The 26,330-nt window shown below is 44.5% G+C and overlaps 1 protein-coding gene across 1 annotated transcript; it reads right to left on the bottom strand.

Moving 5' to 3' along the window:
• Positions 1–7,459: 7,459 nt before the first annotated feature.
• Positions 7,460–26,106, bottom strand: LOC123482899 (guanylate-binding protein 1-like). The gene is made up of 8 exons (XM_045212021.1): positions 25,998–26,106; positions 20,421–20,530; positions 16,506–16,702; positions 11,754–11,996; positions 11,351–11,631; positions 10,670–10,882; positions 10,403–10,505; positions 7,460–7,902 (listed from the first exon to the last, which is right to left on the bottom strand). The coding sequence occupies exons 1-8, from the start codon at positions 26,076–26,078 to the stop codon at positions 7,460–7,462; spliced, it is 1,671 nt and encodes a 556-aa protein (XP_045067956.1). The 5' UTR covers positions 26,079–26,106.
• Positions 26,107–26,330: the final 224 nt, after the last annotated feature.

Below are 26,330 nucleotides of genomic sequence, written 5' to 3'. Positions count from 1 at the left end.
GATGAGCAAGGATTTATTTAGTCTTCTAGGGCAACATACATTGAGTATACAAAACATTAAGAACACATGCTCTTTCCATGACATAGACTGACTAGGTTAATCCAGATGAAAGCTATGATCTCTTATTGATGTCACTTGTTAAATCCACTTCAATCAGTGTAGATGAAGGGGAGGAAACAGGTTAAAGAAGGATATTTAAGCATTGAGACAATTGAGACATGGATTGTGTATGTGTGCCATTCAGAGGGTGCATGGGCAAGAAAAAAGATTGAATATGAACAGAGTACACTCTGACATCTCTACCTACTCTCGAGGACATGCAGTATTGGATTTTCAAGTCGTGTGTTCCTCCACTGGAGCAGCAGAGGAGGCCAGTGTCTGGAGCCTGACCCCTGGTGACCTCACTAACATCTCTACTGAGAAACATCAACCCCAGATCAACCCTGAGGGTGAGAGAACAGCATCAGACCTTGATCAGCTCTTTAACCATGAATTTAAAACCTTGTTGTAATCCTCTTACAAGAATGCATCATAACATACACTGCTGTGGGAAACTACCCCAGATTCCCAATGGCTTGTATTCATGGGTGCGTGATGGGCTGGGACAGAGGGGTTAGGCTTGGGTATGTTTGAGAGATTGATTGTGGGCCTGCCATGTTGTCCACAATCCATCTCCAGGTCAATCCAGGATGAGCCAGGGTTTAACAAAGTTCAAACTGAACATGATTATTTTTACATGACAAAGCTTGATTGGTCACGCCACCATTGTTTCCAAACTGAATAGAAGTCAGATTGCGTGACTATCATAAACGAAGGAAGTGGGTGGTGCGGTCAAGAGGGGAAACTGAAGACTAAAAGTGAAAGTAGCCTCCTACAAGAATGCATCAGAACATAAACAAACTCCTGTGGGAAACTACCCCAGATTCCCAATGGCTTGTATTCATGGGTGCCAAGGACATTTTGTGGTGATAATTTTTTGTGGAGGGAGAGGGAGGGGGAGGGGGCAGAATGTATTTTTTCTGCCCGCGCTACAGACGGCTATATCGGTCCGCTAATACAGGACTAGCAAAGTCACAGTGACAAAACTATCATCCCAAAAATATATTAGTTTTTTATTAATAGATTTTTTTATTCTGATTTTTCAGGGGGTGCAGCAGTTGATGGGGATTTTCCATTTAAGCATAGTAAGCATAGTTAATCACAACATGACAAGAAGAGGCCTGAAACAAAGCCAGGAAATGGCTCTGTTAGATTTTAACCATATGATGAGGATTTTTCAGTGGACTATGGGATAGACATGGTTAATCCACAAACACAGAGCTAGGGTTAAACATTGATACATCTCTGTTGACTCTGCACCGGTACCCCCCCCGCTCTTTTTTTCTCAACACTTTTTTGTTGTTGTTGTTGTTTTATTTTACTTTTTTATTAAGAAATAAATGCATTGTTGGTTATGGGCATAAGTAAGCATTTCACGGTAATGCTACACCTGTTGTATTAGGCACATGTGACAAATACAATTTGATTTGATTTGATTTGATTTGATAGGCAAGAACGTAATTGGTTTCTCTCACTGGGGTTATGTGTTTGTTCTCTGGTCATCTGACCTGTCTTCGGTTGTCTCATCTTATCAGTGACTGAAACCAGGCTGAACCCTTTGTCTCTCCTTGAGCGTCTTCCTGATTAAATTACAGCGTGATGGGCTGGGACAGAGGGGTTAGGCTTGGGTATGTTTGAGAGATTGATTGTGGGCCTGCCATGTTGTCCACAATCCATGTCCAGGTCAAGCCAGGTTGAGCCAGGGTTTAACAAAGTTCAAACTGAACATGATTACTTTTACATGACAAAGCTTGATTGGTCACACCACCATCGTTTCCAAACTGAATAGGAGTCAGATTGCGCCACTTTCATAAACTAAGGAAGTGGGCGGAGCGGTCAAGAGGGGAAACTGAAGACAGTGGTGGTGGAACCAAAGAGGGAGGGGTTAAGATAAAAATTTATGTAAAATTACTATATAAACTGAGAGGTGGACAATCAGATGCTCTGCAGACATTTTAGTCATTTAGCAGACGCTCTTATCCAGAGCGACTTACAGTTAGTGAGTGCATACATTTTTCATACTGGCCCCCCGTGGGAATTGAACCCACAACCCTGGCGTTGCAAGTGCCATGCTCTACCAACTGAGCTACAGACCACCTCAGAGTTTAAAATGAAGAGAAGAGGGACAGAAAAGTTCTGTTTGGGAAATATTTGGTGAAGTGGTGAAAGAGGATGAAAGCAGTGAATGTTCTGTGTGATGACTATGAGGCGCTATACAAATTCAACAGTCACAAGACAGGGACTTCAAATAGGCCTATAGCACATCAAGGGAACTGTAGCTAGCCTATATTGCTATATATTACATGATTCCAAGCCGAAATGAAATCTGATCAGAAACATGTTGGGTCGTTTTCACACCTTTCTATTTCCTTACAACCGGTCAAACTGATGTGATTTGGACATTCTGCACAGACAATCTTTACCATTATTATTATTATTATTTGTTATTGCATTTAGATTGTCAACTAGATTGAAGCATTCATTCTATCATTTGTGACATTATTCTGATGAGCAAGGATTTATTTAGTCTTCTAGGGCAACATACATTGAGTATACAAAACATTAAGAACCCCTGCTCTTTCCATGACATAGACTGACTAGGTTCATCCAGATGAAAGCTATGATCTCTTATTGATGTCACTTGTTAAATCCACTTCAATCAGTGTAGATGAAGGGGAGGAGACAGGTTAAAGAAGGATATTTAAGCCTTGAGACAATTGAGACATGGATTGTGTATGTGTGCCATTCAGAGGGTGAATGGGCAAGACAAAAGATGTAATATGAATTTTGACTCAAATACACATTTGTATGTCCACTCCCAAGGACACACAGACACATTGACGTCACTCTACGCAGGCAAACATTACTCTGAAAGCCGACACACACACAGAGTACACTCTGAAAGCAGACATATACACAGAGTACACTCTGAAAGCAGACATACACAGAGTACAGTCTGAAAGCAGACATATACACAGGGTAAACTCTGAAAGCAGACATATACACAGAGTACACTCTGAAAGCAGACACATACACAGAGTACACTCTGAAAGCAGACATACACAGAGTACACTCTGAAAGCAGACAAATACACAGAGTACACTCTGAAAGCAGACATACACAGAGTAAACTCTAAAAGCAGACACATGCACAGAGTACGCGGTGAAAGCAGACACATACACAGAGTACACTCTGAAAGCAGACATACACAGAGTACACTCTGAAAGCAGACAAATCACAGAGTACACTCTGAAAGCAGACACATACACAGAGAACACTCTGAAAGCAGACATACACAGAGTACACTCTGAAAGCAGACAAATCACAGAGTAAACTCTGAAAGCAGACACATACACAGAGTACACTCTGAAAGCAGACAAATACACAGAGTACACTCTGAAAGCAGACATACACAGAGTAAACTCTGAAAGCAGACACATGCACAGAGTACACTCTGAAAGCAGACACATACACAGAGTACACTCTGAAAGCAGACATACACAGAGTACACTCTGAAAGCAGACAAACACAGAGTACACTCTGAAAGCAGACACATACACAGAGAACACTCAAAAATCAGACACATACACCGAGTAAACTATGAAAGCAGAACAAACACAGAGTAAACTCTGAAAGCAGACATAAACACAGAGTACAATCTGAAAGCAGACAAATACACAAAGTACACTCTGAAAGCAGACATACACAGAGTACACTCTGAAAGCAGACATACACAGAGTACACTCTGAAAGCAGACAAATACACAGAGTACACTCTGAAAGCAGACAAATACACAGAGTACACTCTGAAAGCAGACATACACAGAGTACAATCTGAAAGCAGACACATACACAGAGTACACTCTGAAAGCAGATATACACAGAGTACACTCTGAAAGCAGACAAATACACAGAGTACACTCTGAAAGCAGACAAATACACAGAGTACACTCTGAAAGCAGACATACACAGAGTACACTCTGAAAGCAGACACATACACAGAGTACACTCTGACATCTCTACCTAATCTCGAGGACGTGCAGTATTGGATTTTCAAGCCGTGTGTTCCTGCACTGGAGCAGCAGAGGGGGCCAGTGTCTGGAGTCTGACCCCTGGTGACCTCACTACCATCTCTACTGAGAAACATCAACCCCAGATCAACCCTGAGGGTGAGAGAACAGCATCAGACCTTGATCAGCTCTTTAACCTTGAATTTAAAACCTTGTTGTTTTTCCATAAGGATTATCAATTCATTCATTTCATTTCAATCTAACTGCCATCTGGTGGTTAAATGTATACCTTACAAATCAAAACAGGTGTCACTAATGGCATAGTTTCCATGAGGACAGGATCATCCAATGATCAGTCAGGATGTAACTGTCTGTCTCCTTTTCTCCTGTAGTGAGTTCCGGTACACATGCTGAAAGAAGGCCTATCAGCAATGGGAACGGTGAGCATTGACCAATAAGATCACAGCCTGTTTGTAACTGCATTACATTATACATTTACATTTTTAGTCATTTAGATAAGATGCTCTTATCCAGAGCGACTTACAGCTAGTGAGTGCATACATTATTTATTTTTTCATACTGGCCCACTGGGGGAATTGAACCCACAACCCTGGCGTTGCAAACGCCATGCTCTACCAACTGAGCTACAGAGGGCCCCATTAGCCATCTCCTTTGTTGTGGTCTGCTGCACCATTATGTATAGTATACATGGTATAGTCTGACCATGATACCCTGGGTCTCTCTCTATGTCCTGTAGAACTGCAGTGTTGGGCCCGAGGGTGAGTGGAAGTTCCTGGGGTATCCCTCCAACTCTTCTCCCCAGGTCAACTGACCTCTAGGGTCTGGTTGCCATGTGGTTTATGTTTGTGTGTCTTGGGAAAGGCCTTTTGAGGGTGAATGGGAAAGGCCTTTTGAGGGTGAATGGGAAAGGCCTTTTGAGGGTGAATGGGAAAGGTCTTTTGAGGGTGAATGGGAAAGGCCTTTTGAGGGTGAATGGGAAAGGCCTTTTGAGGGTGAATGGGAAAGGTCTTTTGAGGGTGAATGGGAAAGGTATTTTGAGGGTGAATGGTAAAGGTCTTTTGAGGGTGAATGGGAAAGGCCTTTTGAGGGTGAATGGGAAAGGTCTTTTGAGGGTGAATGGGAAAGGCCTTTTGAGGGTGAATGGGAAAGGTCTTTTGAGGGTGAATGGGAAAGGCCTTTTGAGGGTGAATGGGAAAGGACTTTGAACAGGGTATGGTTGTAGGTGCCAGGCGCACCGGTTTAAGTGTTTCAAGAACTGCAACGCTGCTGGGTTTTTCACTCACAAGTTTCCTGTGTATATCAAGAATGGTCCGCCACCCAAAGGACATCCAGCCAACTTGACACAGCTGTGGGAAGCATTGGTGTCAACATGGGCCAGCATCCCTGTGGAACACTTTCAACACCTTGTAGAGTCCATACCCTGATGAATTGAGGCTATTCTGAGGGCAAAAGAGGGTGCAACTCAATATTAGGTAGGTGTTCCTAATGTTTTGTACACTCAGTGTATGTGGGTCCACTTAAAGGAACATCTATGAAAAGCATCGCTGATGTAGATAACGTGCTCTACTGTTTCTAAAGGGACATTTAAAAAATGCAAATAATAATATGAATGGTAATGCTTTGCGAGGGATTATAATGAAAGGGGATCAATATAAAGGAAAGACAGAACTGATTCAGAAATCTACACCGAATAAAAATATAAACACAACATGTAAAGTGTTTGTCCCATGTTTCATGAGCTGAAATAAAAGATCCAACATTTTCCATATCCACAAACAGCTTATTTATCTCAAATTTTGAGCACAAATTTGTTTACATCCCTGTTATTGAGCATTTCTCCTTTGCCAAGATAATCTATCCACCTGACAGGTGTGGCATATCAAGAAGCTGATTAAACAGCATGATCATTACACAGGTGCACCTTTTATTTATTTATTTTATTTTTATTTCACCTTTATTTAACCAGGTAAGCCAGTTGAGAACAAGTTCTCATTTACAACTGCGACTTGGCCAAGATAAAGCAAAGCAGTGTGATAAAAACAACAACAACACAGAGTTACATATGGGGTAAAACAAAACGTACAGTCAATAACACAATAGAAAAATCTATATACAGTGTGTGCAAATGTAGTAAGTTATGGAGGTAAGGCAATAAATAGGCCATAGTGTGAAATAATTACAATTTAGTATTAAGACTGGAATGATAGATATGCAGAAGATGATGTGCAAATAGAGATACTGGGGTGCAAATAAGCACAAAAAAAACAATATGGGGATAAGGTAGTTGGGTGGGCTAATTTCAGATGGGCTGTGTACAGGTGCAGTGATTGGTAAGCTGCTCTGACAACTGATGCTTTAAGCTAGTGAGGGAGATAAGAGTCTCCAGCTTCAGAGATTTTTGCAGTTCGTTCCAGTCATTGGCAGCAGAGAACTGGAAGGAAAGGCAGCCAAAGGAGGTGTTGGCTTTGGGCATGACCAGTGAGATATACCTGCTGGAACGTAAACTACGGGTGGATGTTGCTATGCTGTAACACACATTTCAATAGTCATTCATCTGGGTAACAGAGAGAGAGACATTTTGTCCTCTTGACAGGGCTGACTGGCCCCTACAAGAGTCTTTGTGTTTTGGGCCATTTGCCATGTGGCCCCAGGTGACATAAAGCACACATTTGATTGCAGGGCTTACGACATCTGAAACTAAGAAATAGGGTTCACAAGAGGTCAATCAATCAAATGTATTTTATAAAGCCCTTTTTACATCCGCAGTTGTTGCAAAGTGTTAATACTAAATTGTAATTATTTTGCACTATGGCCTATTTATTGCCTTACCTCCATAAGGGCGGCAGGTAGCTTAGTGGTTAAGAGCGTTGTGCCAGTAACCGAAAGGTCGCTGGTTCTAATCCCCGAGCCGACTAGGTGAAAAATCTGTCGATGTGCCCTTGAGCAAGGCACTTAACCCTAATTGCTCCTGTAAGTCTCTCTGGATAAGAGCGTCTGCTAAATGACTAAAAATATAAAATGTAAAAAATGAGGTGGGAGGAAAAATATGAATGTGTGTATTTAGTGGCACAATCAGAATCAATATATGTATCCATTTTCACATACTGTACTGTAGATATAAATAAAATAAAGTGTTTTACAGATACCCAGCCAAAACCCCAAAGAGCAAGCAATGCAGAGGCAGAAGCACAGTGGCTAGGAAAAACTCCCTAGAAGGCAGGAACCTGGGAAGAAACCTAGAGAGGAACCAGGCTCATATGGCCTAGAAGGCAGGAACATGGGAAGAAACCTAGAGAGGAACCAGGCTCATGTGGCCATATGAGGAATGGATCACATTACGATACTGCTTGGTTTAACAACATGAACAGGGGGCTGTGATCTATTGTTGAGCGCCTGTATGAACGCTTCCATCATCATTATCTGTCCTTCACCCTGCTGCTTTAAGCTTTCCAGCAGAGCCATCTGATTCTGGGTATATTGTTCCCTTTCCAATTGATTCATCTTCTTCATCTCCTCGATCTCTTGTCTCATTAGGTCAGCCTTCTCCTTATGGCCCTTCTCCATGAGATCTTTCTGCTCCTGCATCGTGCGTTCCAGGGTCCTGTTGAACTCCTGCTGCTGTTGCTTCCTCTCCTCCTCCATCTTCTCTTTCATCTCCTTCAAATACTTATCCTGGCCCTTTTCAATGTTCTCAATGGTGCGCTCCAACTCTGCCTTCTGCTCCTTGAATGCTGCCTTCTCCTGCTCCAGCTCAGCTGTTTTCTTCTTCTCAGCTGGATGATCCAAGGAGAGAGATGAATAAGTAGGAAAACTGGACATCTCATTTTCTCATACACATTAAACCCCCCTAGAGTATACTGACACGCTGGTGCATCAATCTAAGTTAGATAATAAAACATACCCATTAAAACCCGGCAGTTGAAGCTAGAGATATCAGGGCAGAGCTACAACGCTGTTTGTCAGACCAGGCGACGTCCTGAAATCTTTCTTCTCATGAAAATGTCTGTAGCATCCAAACGGTTTGGCCTACAAACTAATAGGACCACTCAGGATCCTGCCTACATGCCCACAGCTAGCAGCACTCAAGTAATCATCAATTCAGAGTTCAGCTGCATGCGAACCGATCGTAATGACTGTGGTAAATTTGAGTTGACTTTGGATATCCCTATGGGTATAGTTAGTCGGCCACCAGATTTCTAAACGGTGCCTTCAGAAAGTATTCATACCCCTTGACTTATTCCACATTTAGTTGTAGATAAAAAATTAATAAAAATCTCACACATCTACACACAATACCCTATAATGACAAAGTGAAAACATGTTTTTAGAAATTTCATATATATATTTTTTAAATAATACAGAAATGTTTAATTTACAATACTTCCCATTTTTCTTTTCGAAATTCTTCAAACTCTGTCAAATTGGTTGTTGATCATTTCTAGACAACCATTTTCAAGTCTTGTCATAGATTTTCAAGCAGCTTTAAGTCAAAACTGTTACTCAGCCACTCAGGAACATTCACTGTCTTCTTGATAAGCAACTGCAGTGTAGATTTGGCATTGTGGTTTAGGTTATTGTCCTGCTGAAAGGTGAATTAATCTCCCAGTGTTTGGTAGAAAGCAGACTGAACAAGGTTTTCCCCTAGGATTTTGCCTGTGTTAAGCTCCATGACATTTATTTTTTATCCAGAAAAACTCCCCAGTCCTTCACAATTACAAGCATACCCATAACATGATGCAACCACCACTATGCTTGAAAATATGCTTGTGGTCCTCTGTAGCTCAGCTGGTAGAGCACGGCGCTTGTAACGCCAAGGTAGTGGGTTCGATCCCCGGGACCACCCATACACAAAAAAAAAAATTATGCACGCATGACTGTAAGTCGCTTTGGATAAAAGCGTCTGCTAAATGGCTTATTATTATTATTATTATTATAAAATACGGAGAGTGGTACTCAGTAATGTGTTGTATTGGATTTGCCCCAAACATAACACTTTGTATTTAGGACAAAAAGGTAATTATTTTGCCACATTTTTAGCAGTATTACTTTAGTGCCTTGTTGCAAACAGGATGCATGTTTTAAAGTCACCATTAGCCTTGGTGAAATCCCTGAGCGGTTTCCTTCCTCTCCAGCAACTGAGTTAGGAAGGACACCTGTAAAGACTGGGTGAATTGATACACAATCCAAAGTGTAATTAATAACTTTACCATGGTGAACAGGATATTAAATATCTGCTTTTATTATTTTTACCCATCTACAAATAGGTGCCGTTCTTTGCGAGACATTGGAAAACCTCCCGGATCTTTGTGGTTGAATCTGTGTTTGAAATTCACTGCTCAAATGAAGGACCTTACAGATAATTGTATGTTTGGGGTACAGAGATGAGGTAATCATTCAAGAATCTAGTTAAACACTATTATTTAGGCCTGCCATAACAAAGGGGTTGAATACTTACTGACTCAAGACATTACAGCTTTCTATGTTTAATTAATTTGTAAAAAATGTGAAAACCATAATTCCACTTTGACATTATGGGGTATTGTGACAAAACATCTGCATTTAATCAATGTAAAATCCAAGCTGTAACACAACAAAATGTGGAAAAAGTCAAGCAGTGTGAATACTTTGTGAAGGCTCTGTAAATAAAATCTGATTTGATTTGTATTCATCATTCAAAATAGCAGATACTAACAGTCCCTACACCCAAACGAGGGCATTGCGTTCATCCACATCTGGCCTGCTGGCCCCCTACCTCTGCGGAAGCACAGTTCCCGCTCAGCCTAGTCAAAACTGTTCGCTGCTCTAGCACCCCAATGGTGGAACAAGCTCCCTCACGACGCTAGGACAGCGGAGTCACTCACCACCTTCCGGAGACACTTGATACCCCACCACTTTAAGGAATACCTGGGATAGGATAAAGTAATCCTTCTACCCCCCCTACCCCCCCAAAAAAAAAAAAACATATTGTAAAGTGGTTATCCCACTGGCTATAAGGTGAATGCACCAATTTGTAAGTCGCTCTGGATAAGAGAGTCTGCTAAATGACATAAATGTAACATTTTAATGTAAAATGCTTATTTGTCAAATATGCCATTTATATGTTCTAGTCGGCCACCAATACTACAATCCAATTTGGATATATTTGGTTATTTTTACTCCATAATAATTAGAAGTTGTCTTTTTGGGTCTTGTTTGCATCTTCTGAATGTTAGCCTACCTCAGTTGATTTTTTATTTTATAATTGGAAATACAAAAGATTGTGGTGTGGCCTACCTTGGATTTTTTTCTCATTTTTAGTCAGTTTTCTGTCAGCTTGCAGGATGGAGTTGGACTCTGCACTCCTTCCCTTCAGGAACTGCTCCAGAACCTCCTCAGCCTGCAGAAAACAAGCCTTATAGGTTTTTGATTGATTTCCATTCAAACCGTAACCAGCTGACTGAAATTAGTTGCAATGTTTAATTGGTCATTACTGACTAATGATGGATGTTTTTGATTCTCTAAAACACTATGTTGTTGCTTTTGTTTTCTTCTAGCTCTTACCCTGACTCCTTTGTTGGGCTCGGCCCGGTACTGTGCCACTATGTTGTCATGGTGATTGCGGTAAAGCTCATAGCCTCCCGGTGTGGTGTACATCCCATCCTTCATCCCCTGATCCATCGGAGCAGACAGCTTCTCCAGAATGGCCTTGCACTTCTTCTCTGAGGCATCCTTGTTCTGTTTGAAAAGGTCAACGGCGTGGTTCCTAATGGCCTCCTGAAAGATGTATTGGGAATTTTCAGATTCAGGTGTGTAGAATAATATCAGACAATTATATAAAGACAGTTATAGAAAAGGTTGAAGGTTGACCTTCAGCTGACACTATCTTCAGTCATGTGAACCCTGGTATGCGATGTTCCTATAGTGGTAAAGGGTTACATATTGGCTCCATATCTATATTAGGATTTTATTCAATATTGTGTTATTTTTAATCCAAGATTAAACATCAAATCTGAGCAATGATTTTCACAGTACTGTTGTCTTGTCTCTAGAAGTTAATTGATTGAGGAATTGCACTGATTGGCCATATTCCATCTGTTGTCCCTGGTTCCTACTGCTGTTACTGTTACTGGTGATTATCATTTTGTTGCATAAGCTAATCATGTTTATTTTTATTGAATGGCCTTGACGATGTTAAAAATGCATTGTTTGTACCAGACACAGATCTCAAATGATGAGCCTTACCGCCAGAGATTTCAAGAATTCCCCATTTTCGTCTTTGAAGGATCGCTTCATGAACGCCTGCGTGGCCTGGGTCTCTGAGCTGAGGTGCTTCTCTGACAGCTGATTGATGTCCACAGGGAATAAGTCCTTCACATCCTCCATGCCCTTCTGGTACACCGCCAGGCCCTCATCCATAGCAGCCTGGTTCTCAATTTTAGCCATGGCCAGCACCGCATTCTCCAGACAGGGCACATTGCCTTTGGCTATGGTCTCCACATAGGTGTTTACCAAGTGGCCTAGCACTATAATCAGATAGAGGTGGGAGGAAACATATGAATGTGTGTATTTAGTGGCACAATAAAATTCAGAATCAATATATGTATCCATTTTCACATACTGTGCTGTAGGTAGATATCTGACTCACTCTCTCCGGTCAATGTGTGTCCCCCTATAACAGTCTTCACACGGCTCTCCTCGAAAATGAAGCGGCAGAAAGTATCTGCCACCTCTCGGAAGCTTTCAGAAAGCTCATCCTCATCCATGGACTCCAGTCGCTTCATGTTGTCAGGAGTTGTAGGGGAGGGGAACACAAAACACTTGCGTGCGGGGAAGAACTTCCGGATGCACTCTCGTGGAAGGTTGTAGTCATTGATCTTTTTACTAGTACCTGAAAGATAACATTGGCATTACTAGATTTTATAGTACATGCAGATCTTGAGTGTGTCCCAAAAATATCTAATTTCTCCTCCAACCTATCACAGCTCTTGCAGCATGAACTGACATGTTGTCCACCCAATCAAAGGATCAGAGAATGAATCTAGTACTGAAAGCATAATCTACAGCTAGCTAGCACTTCAGTGCATAAAATATGGTGAGTAGTTGATGCAAAGAGAGAGAAAGTCAATAGTTTAACAGTTTTGAACAATTTCATTTCTTAAAAAATGAAGGAGAAGCAAGAGCGAGAGAGAGAGATATGTTTTGTTGCATTGTTTTTACTTTCACATAGCTAGCGAATGCAGCTAGTTAGATTAGCCTACTCAAACACCCTGTTAAAATAGAGAGGGATACTATGTTAGCTAGCTGGCTATGGCTATCCAACACTGGAACTCTTCCAAGGTAAACTTTTATTTTTATTAATGTATTGCCTCCGGGGCCCGCCATTGTAACTGCTAAACTGCTTGCTGACTGTACTGCATGATTGTAGCGGGTTTACTAACGTGTTACTTCTAGTTGTGGACTATGATATTAGCTAATATGGTGACAACGATGTAGGCTGTGAGTAGCTGTTAGTAGTTATGATATGAAGGTTTGATTTGTAAAGTTTTTTTTGGCCTCGTCACAGACAGCTGATGTCTTGTGCACTGAAGTCCACAAGCGAAGGGAAAAGGTGAGAGGAGGAGAGATAGATGCGAGAAGGAATTCTACAACGAGTAAAATGATCATGCTGTTTGTATGTGGCTGCTATGAAAGGAAACTGTGTTTGAATGTTGCTGCTATGAAAGTGAACTGTGTTTTCGTGTGATCAGGGGTGTATTCATTCCGCCGATTCTGTTGAAAAACATTTCTTAAACGGAAGCAAACGGAACGAAACGGGGATAAACAAACCTGAATTTGTCCAATGGAAACTCTCGTATCAGCTAGATGCAAGAGTGTGCAAGGCGGTATTGACCGTGTCACTGTCTGTCACATTCATTACTCTCATTTTTCTTTTGACCTGTGCACCTACGTTGTAAACTTTCATTCATAGACTAGGTTGTAGCAACCTCAAGATAGCTGTAGGGAAAATTCAAGTATCATGTAGTAGCCTAAACCTATCAATGTTACATTGAGCTGGGTGAATGGAATATGAATGACAGTCATCCAATATGCTGTAATAGAAATAAGGCCATGCTTATTAAATAAATAATAATCCTCCCAGATCTTAAACGTCACAGACCGCCGCAGTTTCATTCATCTGCTTGCTCTTATATTTAGCCTCACATTTAAGTGTTTTACCATTTTCTTTTTAGGACAACCAGGGCTACAAGTACAACACACAAATCTGACATAAACAGTTGCATTCGTCAGTTTTATTGCAAATGTCAATAAAAAAAAAGGTCCACCTGATAACAAATGTATTAATAAGAATGCTGTAAATACAGAAATTGTTTGCTCAGTGGGAAATGAATATCCAACTAGTCAGTGACAACTGTGTGGAGTTTGGAGTTTGTGAAAGCAACAATGTGATCTTATTACAATATTATAGACAATATGTCCTGGGATTTCCTATGAGCTTCTACGTAAAAAAAAAACATTACCTTCTAATGACTCTGGTGTGGCTTACATGTGCGTGTTTGTGAGTGTCTCAGCTTTTCATATTGGGGTCATAATAGTCTCCGCCCACATTAATCACACAGGCTAATGGTTGGTATCTGCGGATGCAGATGTTTATGTAGCTCAAACACACAATGTTTAAACAGGATTTAAGTTAATAAATCACGCCGGTGTGATTGTGGGACTCAAAGCAGAGTGGTCCTCTGTAGCTCAATTGGTAGAGCACGGCACTTGTAACGCCAGGGTAGTGGGTTCGATCCCAGGGACCACCCATATGTAAAAATGTATGCACACATGACTGTAAGTCGCTTTGGATAAAATTGTCTGCTAAATGGCATATTATATTAAAGCGAGATAGATAACAATAATATGTCTTAGGCTGATTTATAATAATTATACTGTAATTTGTAAATAGTAGAGGTACTGTATTTTTAAGCAATAAGGCCTGAGAGAGTGTGGTATATTTAAGCATAAGGAACGAGGGGGTGTGGTATATTTAAGCATCAGGAACGAGGGGGTGTGGTATATGGCCAATGTAGCACGGCTAAGGGCTGTTCTAAAGCACGATGCAAACCTGGATAAAACCCTTAGTCGTGGTAAATTGGCCATATACCACACCCCCCCAAGGGGCCTTATTGTTATTAACTCGGATTCATTCCTTCAATTATTCCGCTCTTTACCTTGGTGTGAACAGGAACGATTCACGGTATGAAAACAAACAATTGGAAAACGAGACTGTCTTATGTTGCACCAACTAACCTGTCCTATAGTGGTAGAGCGTGTCCCTGGATATTGTGTGCTGAAGTTTGTACTTGTTCTTATATGTTTTCTAGTCACAAACAATTAGCTATTCTTCAATTTGCTGGTGCAATGAGTAAGATGGCTAAGAAAAACGACTGAGACGACGATGACTAAGCCGGATTCAGAGTCGAGATCAAGATCCCAGTCATGTGCTTATAGCATTTCTCTGAAAAGATACTCACGATCTGTGTGTAGAGTGTCTAGGGCTCGAACAAGTCCGTGTGCGCAATGCAACATACTGCGTACAAACTCCCAGGAAAGACGTGGTATTCTTGAGGGAGCTTGGAATTACCAATGGCTACTTTCCTTTCGCGGATGATGGTACCTGGGCTGGGACCGAGGCGCAGGAAGCGGAGATGGATTGTGTGGTCAGAGCAAATGTGTCTACCCACGCACACACCAGGCTCCTATGCCCTCTGTCGCCAGTTAGGGGCAGGCTACTCGAAGAGAGAGGGCGGCCAGGTTCGGTGGGTACCCCCCACCGCCTGTGTCTGCCTCAGTCAAGCACCGTTTGCCTCTCTTCCCAGACTTGTTGATGAAGGGTCCAGTCCCACCTCTGTGATCCGCTCCTACTTGGACTTTTGAGACCGGGCTAGCTAAACAAGCATTGCATATTACTAGGTATTCCTACCTGCCCACGGTGGAGTTGCTGGGGTATCTCTCTTGTTTAGTATATGTAGCGTAAAGCCGCTTGGTTATTCTAAATGGACTGTGCTGCGGTCAAAGATGCTAGCTAGCCTAGCTTAGGCAAAAAATCCTCCTGGCTAACGTCGGCTAGCATGCCTAACTTCCGGCTAATGAAACTTCCTATCTTTCCCCCAGCATTATGGCAACCCCATTCCTATGGCTTTAGGTGTATATGTGGCAAGCTTTTGAGCTCTGGTGCCAAGATAAAGGACATGTTCCTTTTCAATGCTCTGTGACGGACATCCTTATGTTCCTACCTGCTCATGGCTTTGGCCTCGGCTTAACGTGTTGGGGACCTCAACACATTATCCGTACACCCTTCCTGTACTCAGTTCGCTCCGTACGACTCTAAGCTGATATTTAGTCCAAATGCGGCTTTCGCCCCGAAAGTCATGGCTCTGTCCTACAGGTCCTTATCTTTTGAGCTATTTCTCTTTTGGCCTCCTGCCTTTGCTTCTGAAGAGCAACAGAGGTTACACGCCCTGTGTCCAGTGCGAGCTTTACGCACATACATTGAATGGACCCGGGATATCTGGTGATGTGACCAACTTAATGTCTGTTTTGCTAATCCATGTTGCGGCAGGATGCTTTCCCACTGGATTGTGTTGGCTATCTCCTTGGCATATAGCAGCAAGGGGAAAGGGTTACCTAGTGGTGTACGCACCCACACCACCAGTGGTCTGGCAGTGTCTTGGGCGTTGTTTAAAGGGTTGACTATAGGAGATATTTGGGCTGCAGCATCACCACACACTTTTGTGAGGTTTTATCACTTGGATGTCACTGCTCCCAGTGTAGCCCACAGCGTGCTTACAGCACTAGGCATCACGCCGTGTGTGCAATACCCAGACTGCAGCATCTGGCGGGGGCAGGTCTGGTGGTCTGCCATAGGCCGTTTCATTTAGTATCCATTGGGGTCGGCTTAGGGCGTGATTATATTTCCCCATAGTTTGTTGTACCGAAGTTGACTGTCTAAAAGGGAATGTAACATTATGACTATAACTACTGTTCCCTGAAGGAGGGAAACAAGGTACACCTGTTTGGCACTGCACCGCCCGTTCCTGGGCTTGGTCAAGAGCCGTATAAATTGCAGGAATGAATCAGAGCCTCACACTTATCACCTGTGGAAGGAGGGCTTACAGCGAGGAACGGATTTCATTGGCCTTGTCAGGCGTGATTGTAGATCCTTCAACCTAAGTCGCGAGAGTGTGACTCCCCATAGTATGTTTTACTCCTTCAGGGAAGAGTAGTTATAGTCATAACGCTACGCTTTGCATCATACCGTGGTATTTTGTCTGATATACACACAGCTGGAATGCTGTTTAAGACAATCAGCATCTAGGTCTCAAACTACCTGGTTTATAATAATGAATATCACCTTTCTTGAGTTGCAGGGAATTCTCCAGATACTGGTCTGGAGTGATTTCTCTGCCGTCGACCTCAAGCTGTAGAGTGAAATCTCTGATGGTCCACACAAAATCAGGAAAGAACTGCATAAACTGGGTACACTCTCCTTCCTCCTCATTGTCAGTGTGAGACTTCACCTTGATCATCTCTGTCAGCTCGTTCACATATCTGCAGGACAGGTTGAGGATTGATACAAGAGTTCCCAAAGCTCATGTCAATGTCATGCACAGTTTGTGTACAGGGACTTGAATTTCAGGGTTACAAATAAACAAACAAAATAAGTAATTTTCTGTTTAGATTTCAACTAACACAGTAACGTCATTTCTTTGAAAGTCATAGAAATTGCTTTTAGTCAACATCATCTCTTCATGTTCACTAAAGATTAGAATCAATCCCGGGAACCGGCATCCTGAGATTTCTGAAGACCTTTACAGTTTCCAGAGAAAAAAATTACTACATACAGTGAGGGAAAAAAGTATTTGATCCCCTGCTGATTTTGTATGTTTGTCCACTGACAAAGACATGATCAGTCTATAATTTTAATGGTAGGTTTATTTGAACAGTGAGAGACAGAATAACAACAACAAAAATCCAGAAAAACGCATGTCAAAAATTTTAGATATTGATTTGCATTTTAATGAGGGAAATAAGTATTTGACCCGTCTGCAAAACATGACTTAGTACTTGGTGGCAAAACCCTTGTTGGCAATCACAGAAGTCAGACGTTTCTTGTAGTTTGCCACCAGGTTTGCACACATCTCAGGAGGGATTTTGTCCAACTCCTCTTTGCAGATCTTCTCCAAGTCATTAAGGTTTCGAGGCTGACGTTTGGCAACTCCAACCTTCAGCAACCTCCACAGATTTTCTATGGGATTAAGGTATGGAGACTGGCTAGGCCACTCCAGGACCTTAATGTGTTTCTTCTTGAGCGACTCCTTTGTTGCCTTGGCCGTGTGTTTTGGGTCATCGTCATGCTGGAATACCAATCCATTGACCCAGAAAACCCCCCCCAAAGCATAATGTTTCCACCTCCATGTTTGACGGTGGGGATGGTGTTCTTGGGGTCATAGGCAGCATTCCTCCTCCTCCAAACAAGGCGAGTTGAGTTGATGGCAAAGAGCTCGATTTTGGTCTCATCTGACCACAACACTTTCACCCAGTTCTCCTCTGAATCATTCATATGTTCATTGACAAACTTTAGACGGGCCTGTATACAGTGGGGAAAAAAAGTATTTAGTCAGCCACCAATTGTGCAAGTTCTCCCACTTAAAAAGATGAGAGAGGCCTGTAATTTTCATCATAGGTACACGTCAACTATGACAGACAAAATGAGAAAAAAAAATCCAGAAAATCAAATTGTAGGATTTTTAATGAATTTATTTGCAAATGATGGTGGAAAATAAGTATTTGGTCAATAACAAAAGTTTCTCAATACTTTGTTATATACCCTTTGTTGGCAATGAGACATGTCAAACGTTTTCTGTAAGTCTTCACAAGGTTTTCACACACTGTTGCTGGTATTTTGGCCCATTCCTCCATGCAGATCTCCTCTAGAGCAGTGATGTTTTGGGGCTCTCACTGGGCAACACAGACTTTCAACTCCCTCCAAAGATTTTCTATGGGATTGAGATCTGGAGACTGGCTAGGCCACTCCAGGACCTTGAAATGCTTCTTACGAAGCCACTCCTTCATTGCCCGGGCGGTGTGTTTGGGATCATTGTCATGCTGAAAGACCCAGCCACTTGTCATCTTCAATGCCCTTGCTGATGGAAGGAGGTTTTCACTCAAAATCTCACGATACATGGCCCCATTCATTCTTTCCTTTACACGGATCAGTCGTCCTGGTCCCTTTGCAGAAAAACAGCCCCAAAGCATGATGTTTCCACCCCCATGCTTCACAGTAGGTATGGTGTTCTTTGGATGCAACTCAGCATTCTTTGTCCTCCAAACACAACGAGTTGAGTTTTTACCAAAAAAGTTATATTTTGGTTTCATCTGACCATATGACATTCTCCCAATCCTCTTCTGGATCATCCAAATGCACTCTAGCAAACTTCAGACGGGCCTGGACATGTACTGGCTTAAGCAGGGGGGACACGTCTGACACTGCAGGATTTGAGTCCCTGGCGGCGCAGTGTGTTACTGATGGTAGGCTTGTTACTTTGGTCCCAGCTCTCTGCAGGTCATTCACTAGGTCCCCCCGTGTGGTTCTGGGATTTTTGCTCACCGTTCTTGTGATCATTTTGACCCCACTGGGTGAGATCTTGCGTGAAGCCCCAGACCGAGGGGAGATTATCAGTGGTCTTGTATGTCTTCCATTTCTTAATAATTGCTCCCACAGTAGATTTTTTTCAAACCAAGCTGCTTACCTATTGCAGATTCAGTCTTCCCAGCCTGGTGCAGGTCTACAATTTTGTTTCTGGTGTCCTTTGACAGCTCTTTGGTCTTGGCCATAGTGGAGTTTGGAGTGTGACTGTTTGAGGTTGTGGACAGGTGTCTTTTATACTGATAACAAGTTCAAACAGGTGCCATTAATACAGGTAACGAGTGGAGGACAGAGGAGCCTCTTAAAGAAGAAGTTACAGGTCTGTGAGAGCCAGAAATCTTGCTTGTTTGTAGGTGACCAAATACTTATTTTCCACCATAATTTGCAAATAAATTCATTAAAAATCCTACAATGTGAGTTTCTGGATTTTTTTCCCTCATTTTGTCCGTCATAGTTGACGTGTACATATGATGAAAATTACAGGCCTCTCTCATCTTTTTAAGTGGGAGAACTTGCACAATTGGTGGCTGACTAAATACTTTTTTTCCCCACTGTATGTGCTTTCTTGAGCAGGGGGACCTTGCGGACGCTGCAGGATTTCAGTCCTTCACGGCGTAGTGTGTTACCAATTGTTTTCTTGGTGACTATGGTCTCAGCTGCCTTGAGATCATTGACAAGATCCTCCCGTGTAGTTCTGGGCTGATTCCTCACCATTCTCATGATCATTGCAACTCCAAGAGGTGAGATCTTGCATGGAGCCCCAGGCCGAGGGAGATTGACAGTTATTTTGTGTTTCTTCCATTTGCGAATAATCGCACCAACAGTTGTCACCTTCTCACCAAGCTGCTTGGCGATGGTCTTGTAGCCCATTCCAGCCTTGTGTAGGTCTACAATCTTGTCCCTGACATCCTTGGAAAGCTCTTTGGTCTTGGCCATGGTGGAAAATTTGGAATCTGATTGATTGATTGCTTCTGTGGACAGGTGTCTTTTATACAGCTAACAAGCTGAGATTAGGAGCACTCCCTTTAAGAGTGTGCTCCTAATCTCAGCTCGTTACCTGTATAAAAGACACCTGGGAGCCAGAAATCTTTCTGATTGAGAGGAGTTCAAATACTTATTTCCCCCATTAAAATGCAAATAAATTTATAAAAATTTTTGACATGCGTTTTTCTGGATTTTTTGTTGTTGTTATTCTGTCTCTCACTGTTCAAATAAACCTACCATTAAAATTATAGACTGATTATTTCTTTGTCAGTGGGCAAACGTACAAAATCAGCAGGGGATCAAATACTTTTTTCCCTCACTGTAGTACTGATAAACACGAAATATGCAACATGCATATAGCATATTTAATTAAACGGAACACATTTAGGTGGCACATTATTTAAACGTATATTCTCTACCATATCAATGATTTGGTCTACACTACAATTAAATAATGTTAAAAATATACATAACAATTAATGAAAATGTCCATCAGAATTAGCTAGGCTACCACTAATATGTCTGAGATGACTGTCAAAAGCGTAACAAACAAACAAACTATTATATCAAATACCACAACAGATTATGTCCACAAGATGCCACAGAATGGAGCCAAATGTTGACCCAAAAGGATACTGAAGCTTCTCCACAGCATCATTGTTGATGGTCCCTTGACTGTTGTAGACCAGAGTACTGCTTAACAGAATGGCCAGGGAGAAGATCCAGGCATCATTCTTAGAATCTCCCTGAAACAAGTATGACGATATGTATTGGATCTCTGACCAAGTAATCATCTCATTTAAATGATGTGTGTGCAGATATGTGTTGACTGTGCTTGGTTAGTAATCTAAGAGGAATATGAATATTTAATCTGGATTGTAAAGAGATTCTACATCTGCATTGCTTGCTGTTTGGGGTTTTAGGATGGGTTTCTGTATAGCACTTTGTGACTGCTTGTCACGGTTTCGGCCGAGGCAGCTCCTCCTCCGTGTTCGGGCAGGTTTCGCCGTTCGTCGTCTCCGGAGTACTAGCTGCCACCGCTCTATGTTTTCTGTTTGACTAGTTTGGTCTGTTAGTCACACCTGTCTTGTGTTATGTCTAATTGAGCACCCTATTTAGTTTCCCTGTTGTGAGTGTTGTGTTGTGTGTAATTGTTTCGTGTTGGTGTCGTTTTCGTACCGGTGTTTGGTACGCCACCTCTGTATTTTGCTTACTTCTCGGTTGAGGAGTTTTACGCGCCTGTTTATTTTGCGCGCTTCTGTTTTACGCCTGTGTGCGTTGTGCCTCTGGCTATTTTGGGATTATTGACTCACTTTTCCCAGTAAAGTATTTTTGGACTCTCTTTCTGCTTCTGCACTTGATTCCACACCACACCATTTCTACACGGCCCTGACAGAATTACACACCACTTCGATGGAATCAGCAGGAGCACAAGTGGACAGCGTGGAGGAACGTCTCCAGGGACAGGAACATCGCATTAATCGGATCGGGCACGCGTTGGAGGGCGTCATGGACACTCTTCGGCGCTGGGAGATCAGCGGTGTTCCCACAGCCCCACCGATCGCTCCATCACCACCAGAGAACCTGCCTACTCATCCACCGGAACCCAGTGGGATTCGGCTCTCGCTCCCGAGGGCGTACGACGGCTCCGCTGCCGGGTGTCAGGGCTTCCTTCTACAAGTGGAGCTCTACCTAGCCACTATACACCCGGCGCCCTCGGGATACGAGAGCGTTTCCGCCCTCATCTCCTGTCTCACCGGCAAGGCGTTGGAGTGGGCCAACGCCGAATGGAGGGGAATAGACTCCGCCACAGTCACCTATGCGGAGTTCTCCCGCCGCTTTCGTGCGGTCTTTGACCATCCACCAGAAGGAAGAGCGGCGGGGAACGTCTATTCCACCTCCGACAGGGGATGAGGAGCGCTCAAGAATTCGCACTGGAGTTCCGGACTCTAGCGGCTGACGCGGGGGTGGAATGAGAGGGCCCTCATAGACCATTTTAGGTGTAGCCTTAGGGAGGACGTCCGCAGGGAGTTAGCGTGTAGGGACGCTACGTTAACTTTTGACCAGCTTGTGGACATGGCTATTCGTCTGGACAACCTACTCACGACCCGCGGACGTCCCAGATGGGGGCCTCCCATTCCACCCTCCAGCACCTCCGAGCCTAGTCCGATGGAGCTGGGAGGGGCTGGCGCTAGAACTAAAAGAGGAAGGAACCCGAGGGGAGCAGTCTCCTGCACCAAGTGTGGCCGCGGAGGGCACACCGCGGCTAGGTGCTGGGGAGGGTTCCCTGAGGAGGGAGATGGCAGGCCATACAGTGGGGAGTCCACCCAGGTGAGTAGGCGCCCTACTTACCCAGAGCTTTCTGTCGTCCACTTTACATTGCCTGTTTGTTTTCCACAGGTTGCACCTCGTTCCCAGCATAAGGCGCTAGTCGATTCAGGCGCAGCTGGGAATTTTATAGATCGCAAATTTTGTGTTAAGTTAGGGATTCCCCTCCTTCCAGTCGATAAACCTTTCCCCGTCCATGCTTTAGATAGTCGTCCGTTAGGATCTGGGTGGATTGGGGAGCTCACAGCGCCACTTAGGATGATGACGCAGGGGGTCATGAGGAGACGATTCAACTCTATCTGATTGACTCTCCTGCGTATCCGGTGGTACTGGGGCTTCCCTGTTAACCACCCATGATCCTACTATTTCGTGGCGAGAGAAGGCTCTTCAAGGGTGGTCTGCTCAGTGTGAGGGGTTTTGTCTGGGTGTTTCCGAGGGGCGACCTCGGTGGAGAGTCCGAACCAGATGTCAGCACTGCACATTCCTCCTGAATATGAGGATTTGGCACTCGTGTTTAGTAAGACCCGAGCGGCAAGGTTGCCACCTCATAGACAGGGGGATTGTGCGATAGACCTCCAGATAGGGGCAGCGCTTCCGCGGAGCCATGTGTATCCTTTGTCACAGGAGGAGAAAAAAGCAATGGAGACGTACATTGCTGAGTCTCTGAGACAGGGATACATACGGACCTCTACTTCTCCCGCGTCCTCGAGCTTCTTTTTTGTGAAGAAAAAGGATGGAGGTCTGCGTCCGTGTATTGATTACCGCGGTCTCAATCAGGTGACTGTTAAATACAGTTATCCACTCCCGCTGATTGGGACTATGACGGAGTCATTACACGGGGCACGGTTCTTCACAAAATTGGACCTCAGGAGCGCATATAATTTGGTGCGCATTAGGGAGGGAAGCGATGAGTGGAAGACAGCATTTAGCACTACATCCGGCCATTACGAGTATCTGGTCATGCCATATGGGTTAATGAATGCTCCATCAGTCTTCCAATCGTTTGTAGATGAAATTTTCCGGGACATGCAGGCGCAGGGGTGGTGGTGTACATTGATGATATTCTGGTGTACAGCCCTACCCGGGCCGAGCATGTAGCCCTGGTACGCAGAGTATTGAGGGAGACTGTTGGAGCATGACCTGTATGTCAAGGCTGAGAAATGTCTGTTCTTTCAGGAGTCAGTTTCCTTTTTGGGTTACCAGTTGTCTGCGTCAGGGGTGAGAATAGAGGTGGACCGAGTGTCCGCCGTGCGTAATTGGCAAACCCCAACGACTGTTAAAGAGGTGCAGCGGTTTTTGGGGTTTGCGAATTACTACCGGAGGTTTATCCGGGGTTTTGGTCAGGTGGCAGCTCCCATCACGTCTCTTCTGAAGGGGGGTCCGGTGCGCTTGCAGTGGTCGGCTGAGGCGGACAGGGCTTTTGGCAAGCTGAAGGACCTGTTTACCTCGGCTCCGGTGTTGGCGCACCGGATCCCACTTTACCGTTTCAAGTTGAGGTAGACGCGTCCGAGGCTGGTATTGGGGCCGTTCTATCTCAACGCTCGGGTACACCACCTAAGCTCCGCCCCTGTGCTTTTTATTCTAAGAAGCTCAGTCCGGCGGAGCGGAATTATGACGTAGGGGGACAGGGAGCTGTTAGCCGTAGTCCAGGCCCTAAAGGTGTGGAGGCATTGGCTTGAGGGGGCTCAGCACCCTTTCCCTTATTCTGACCGATCACCGTAACCTGGAATATATTCGGGCAGCTAGGAGACTAAATCCTCGCCAGGCTCGATGGACTATGTTTCTCGCCCGGTTTGTGTTTAAGATCACTTACATCCCTGGGTCCCAGAACGGGAAGGCAGATGCTCTGTCCCGCCGGTATGACGCGGGAGGAGAGGTGCGTGGAGCCCATTCCCATACTACCGGAGTCGTGTCTGGTGGCTCCGGTGGTGTGGGAGGTCGATGCGGAGATCGAGCGGGCGTTGCGTACCGACCCTAGTCCTCCACAGTGTCCGGTGGGTCGGACGTACGTTCCGCTCGAGGTCCGGGATCGGTTGATTTATTGGGCTCACACGTCGCCCTCCTCTGGACATCCGGGTATTGGCCGGACGGTGCACTGCCTTAGTATGAAGTACTGGTGGCCAACATTAGCCAGGGATGTGAGGGTTTATGTCTCCTCCTGCTCAATATGTGCCCAGTGTAAGGCACCCAGACATTTGCCCAGGGGTAAATTACAGCCCCTGCCCGTTCCACAGCGACCCTGGTCTCATCTATCGGTGGATTTTGTTACCGATCTTCCCTCCTCCCAGGGGAATACCACCATCCTGGTCGTTGTGGATCGGTTCTCTAAGGCCTGTCGTCTCCTTCCCATGCCGGGTCTTCCTACTGCCCTACAGACCGCTGAGGCTCTATTTACTCACGTCTTCCGGCATTACGGGGTACCCGAGGATATAGTGTCTGATCGAGGCCCCCCAGTTTACCTCCAGAGTCTGGAGAGCATTTATGGAACGTTTGGGGGTCTCGGTGAGCCTTACCTCGGGTTACCACCCGGAGAGCAATGGGCAGGTCGAAAGAGTCAACCAGGATGTGGGTAGGTTTCTGAGGTCATATTGTCAGGGCCGGCCGGAGGAGTGGGCGAGATATGTGCCCTGGGCCGAGATGGCACAGAACTCTCTCCGCCACTCCTCCACTAGACTAACCCCTTTTCAGTGTGTCTTAGGGTATCAGCCGGTTCTGGCACCGTGGCATGACAGCCAGATCGAGGCCCCCGCTGTGGATGAGTGGGTAAGGCGCTCGGAGGAGACGTGGAACGCTGCTCATGTCCATCTGCAGCGTGCCATACGTCGACAAAAGACGAGCGCCGACCTACGCCGCAGCGAGGGGCCAGTGTACGCACCTGGAGATCGAGTCTGGCTCTCAACCAGGAACCTGCCCCTCCGCCTGCCCTGCCGGAAGCTGGGTCGGCGGTTTGTGGGGCCTTTTAAAGTCCTGAGGAGATTGAATGAGGTGTGTTACAGGTTAGAACTACCTATTGATTACAAGAATATTAACCCCTCATTCCATGTGTCTCTCCTCAGGCCGGTGGTAGCTGGCCCACTCCAGGACTTCGAGATTGAGGAGACTCCTCCGCCCCCGTTGGAGATCGAGGGGGCTCTGGCGTACACGGTTCGGACCATCCTGGATTCCAGACGCCGGATGGGGGGTCTTCAATATCTCGTGGAGTGGGAGGGGTACGGTCCGGAGGAGCGGTGCTGGGTGCCGAGGAGGGATATTCTGGATCCGTCCCTGATGACCGAATTCCATCGTGGTCATCCTACGCGCCCGGCGCCGCGCCCTCCTGGGCGTCCCCGAGGCCGGAGTCGGCGCACGGCTGGAGCCGCGCGTCAAGGGGGGGGTACTGTCACGGTTTCGGCCGAGGCAGCTCCTCCTCCGTGTTCGGGCAGGTTTCGCCGTTCGTCGTCTCCGGAGTACTAGCTGCCACCGCTCTATGTTTTCTGTTTGACTAGTTTGGTCTGTTAGTCACACCTGTCTTGTGTTATGTCTAATTGAGCACCCTATTTAGTTTCCCTGTTGTGAGTGTTGTGTTGTGTGTAATTGTTTCGTGTTGGTGTCGTTTTCGTACCGGTGTTTGGTACGCCACCTCTGTATTTTGCTTACTTCTCGGTTGAGGAGTTTTACGCGCCTGTTTATTTTGCGCGCTTCTGTTTTACGCCTGTGTGCTTTGTGCCTCTGGCTATTTTGGGATTATTGACTCACTTTTCCCAGTAAAGTATTTTTGGACTCTCTTTCTGCTTCTGCACTTGATTCCACACCACACCATTTCTACACGGCCCTGACACTGCTGATGTAAAAAGGGCTATATAAATAACATTTGATTGATTGACTGATTGAACTTTGACCTCCCACCTTCTCCACGTCCCCCAGCCCCTCTGTATCCAGCAGCACCAGGGTGTGGTCTGTTTTTTCAGGATGAGGGACACACCACATCCAGATGCCCTTAGTATTGGACTGGATGGTGGCTCCATGGGCAAAACCTAAATGAACAGAGATTATTGAGGACATTTACAGTATAAATACAGTGAGGGAAAAAAATATTTGATCCCCTGCTGATTTTGTACGTTTGCCCACTGACAAAGAAATAATCAGTCTATCATTTTAATGGTATGTTTATTTGAACAGTGAGATACAGAATAACAACAACAAAAATCCAGAAAAACGCATGTCAAAAAATTTTATAAA

This window comes from Coregonus clupeaformis, chromosome 40, assembly GCF_020615455.1.
Source record: "Coregonus clupeaformis isolate EN_2021a chromosome 40, ASM2061545v1, whole genome shotgun sequence".
Classification (NCBI taxonomy): domain Eukaryota; kingdom Metazoa; phylum Chordata; class Actinopteri; order Salmoniformes; family Salmonidae; genus Coregonus; species Coregonus clupeaformis.
This window is presented reverse-complemented; position numbering and strand designations above follow the sequence as displayed.

Coding starts and splice junctions, on each gene's coding strand:
- LOC123482899 (XM_045212021.1), bottom strand. CDS start 26,078: ATGTGGTGTGTCCCTCATCCTGAAAAAACAGACCACACCCTGGTGCTG. Junction 11,997..16,505: donor TTCCCTGCAACTCAAGAAAG/GTGATATTCATT, acceptor GTTATCTTTCAG/GTACTAGTAAAAAGATCAAT. Junction 10,506..10,669: donor AGCCCAACAAAGGAGTCAGG/GTAAGAGCTAGA, acceptor TGTTTTCTGCAG/GCTGAGGAGGTTCTGGAGCA.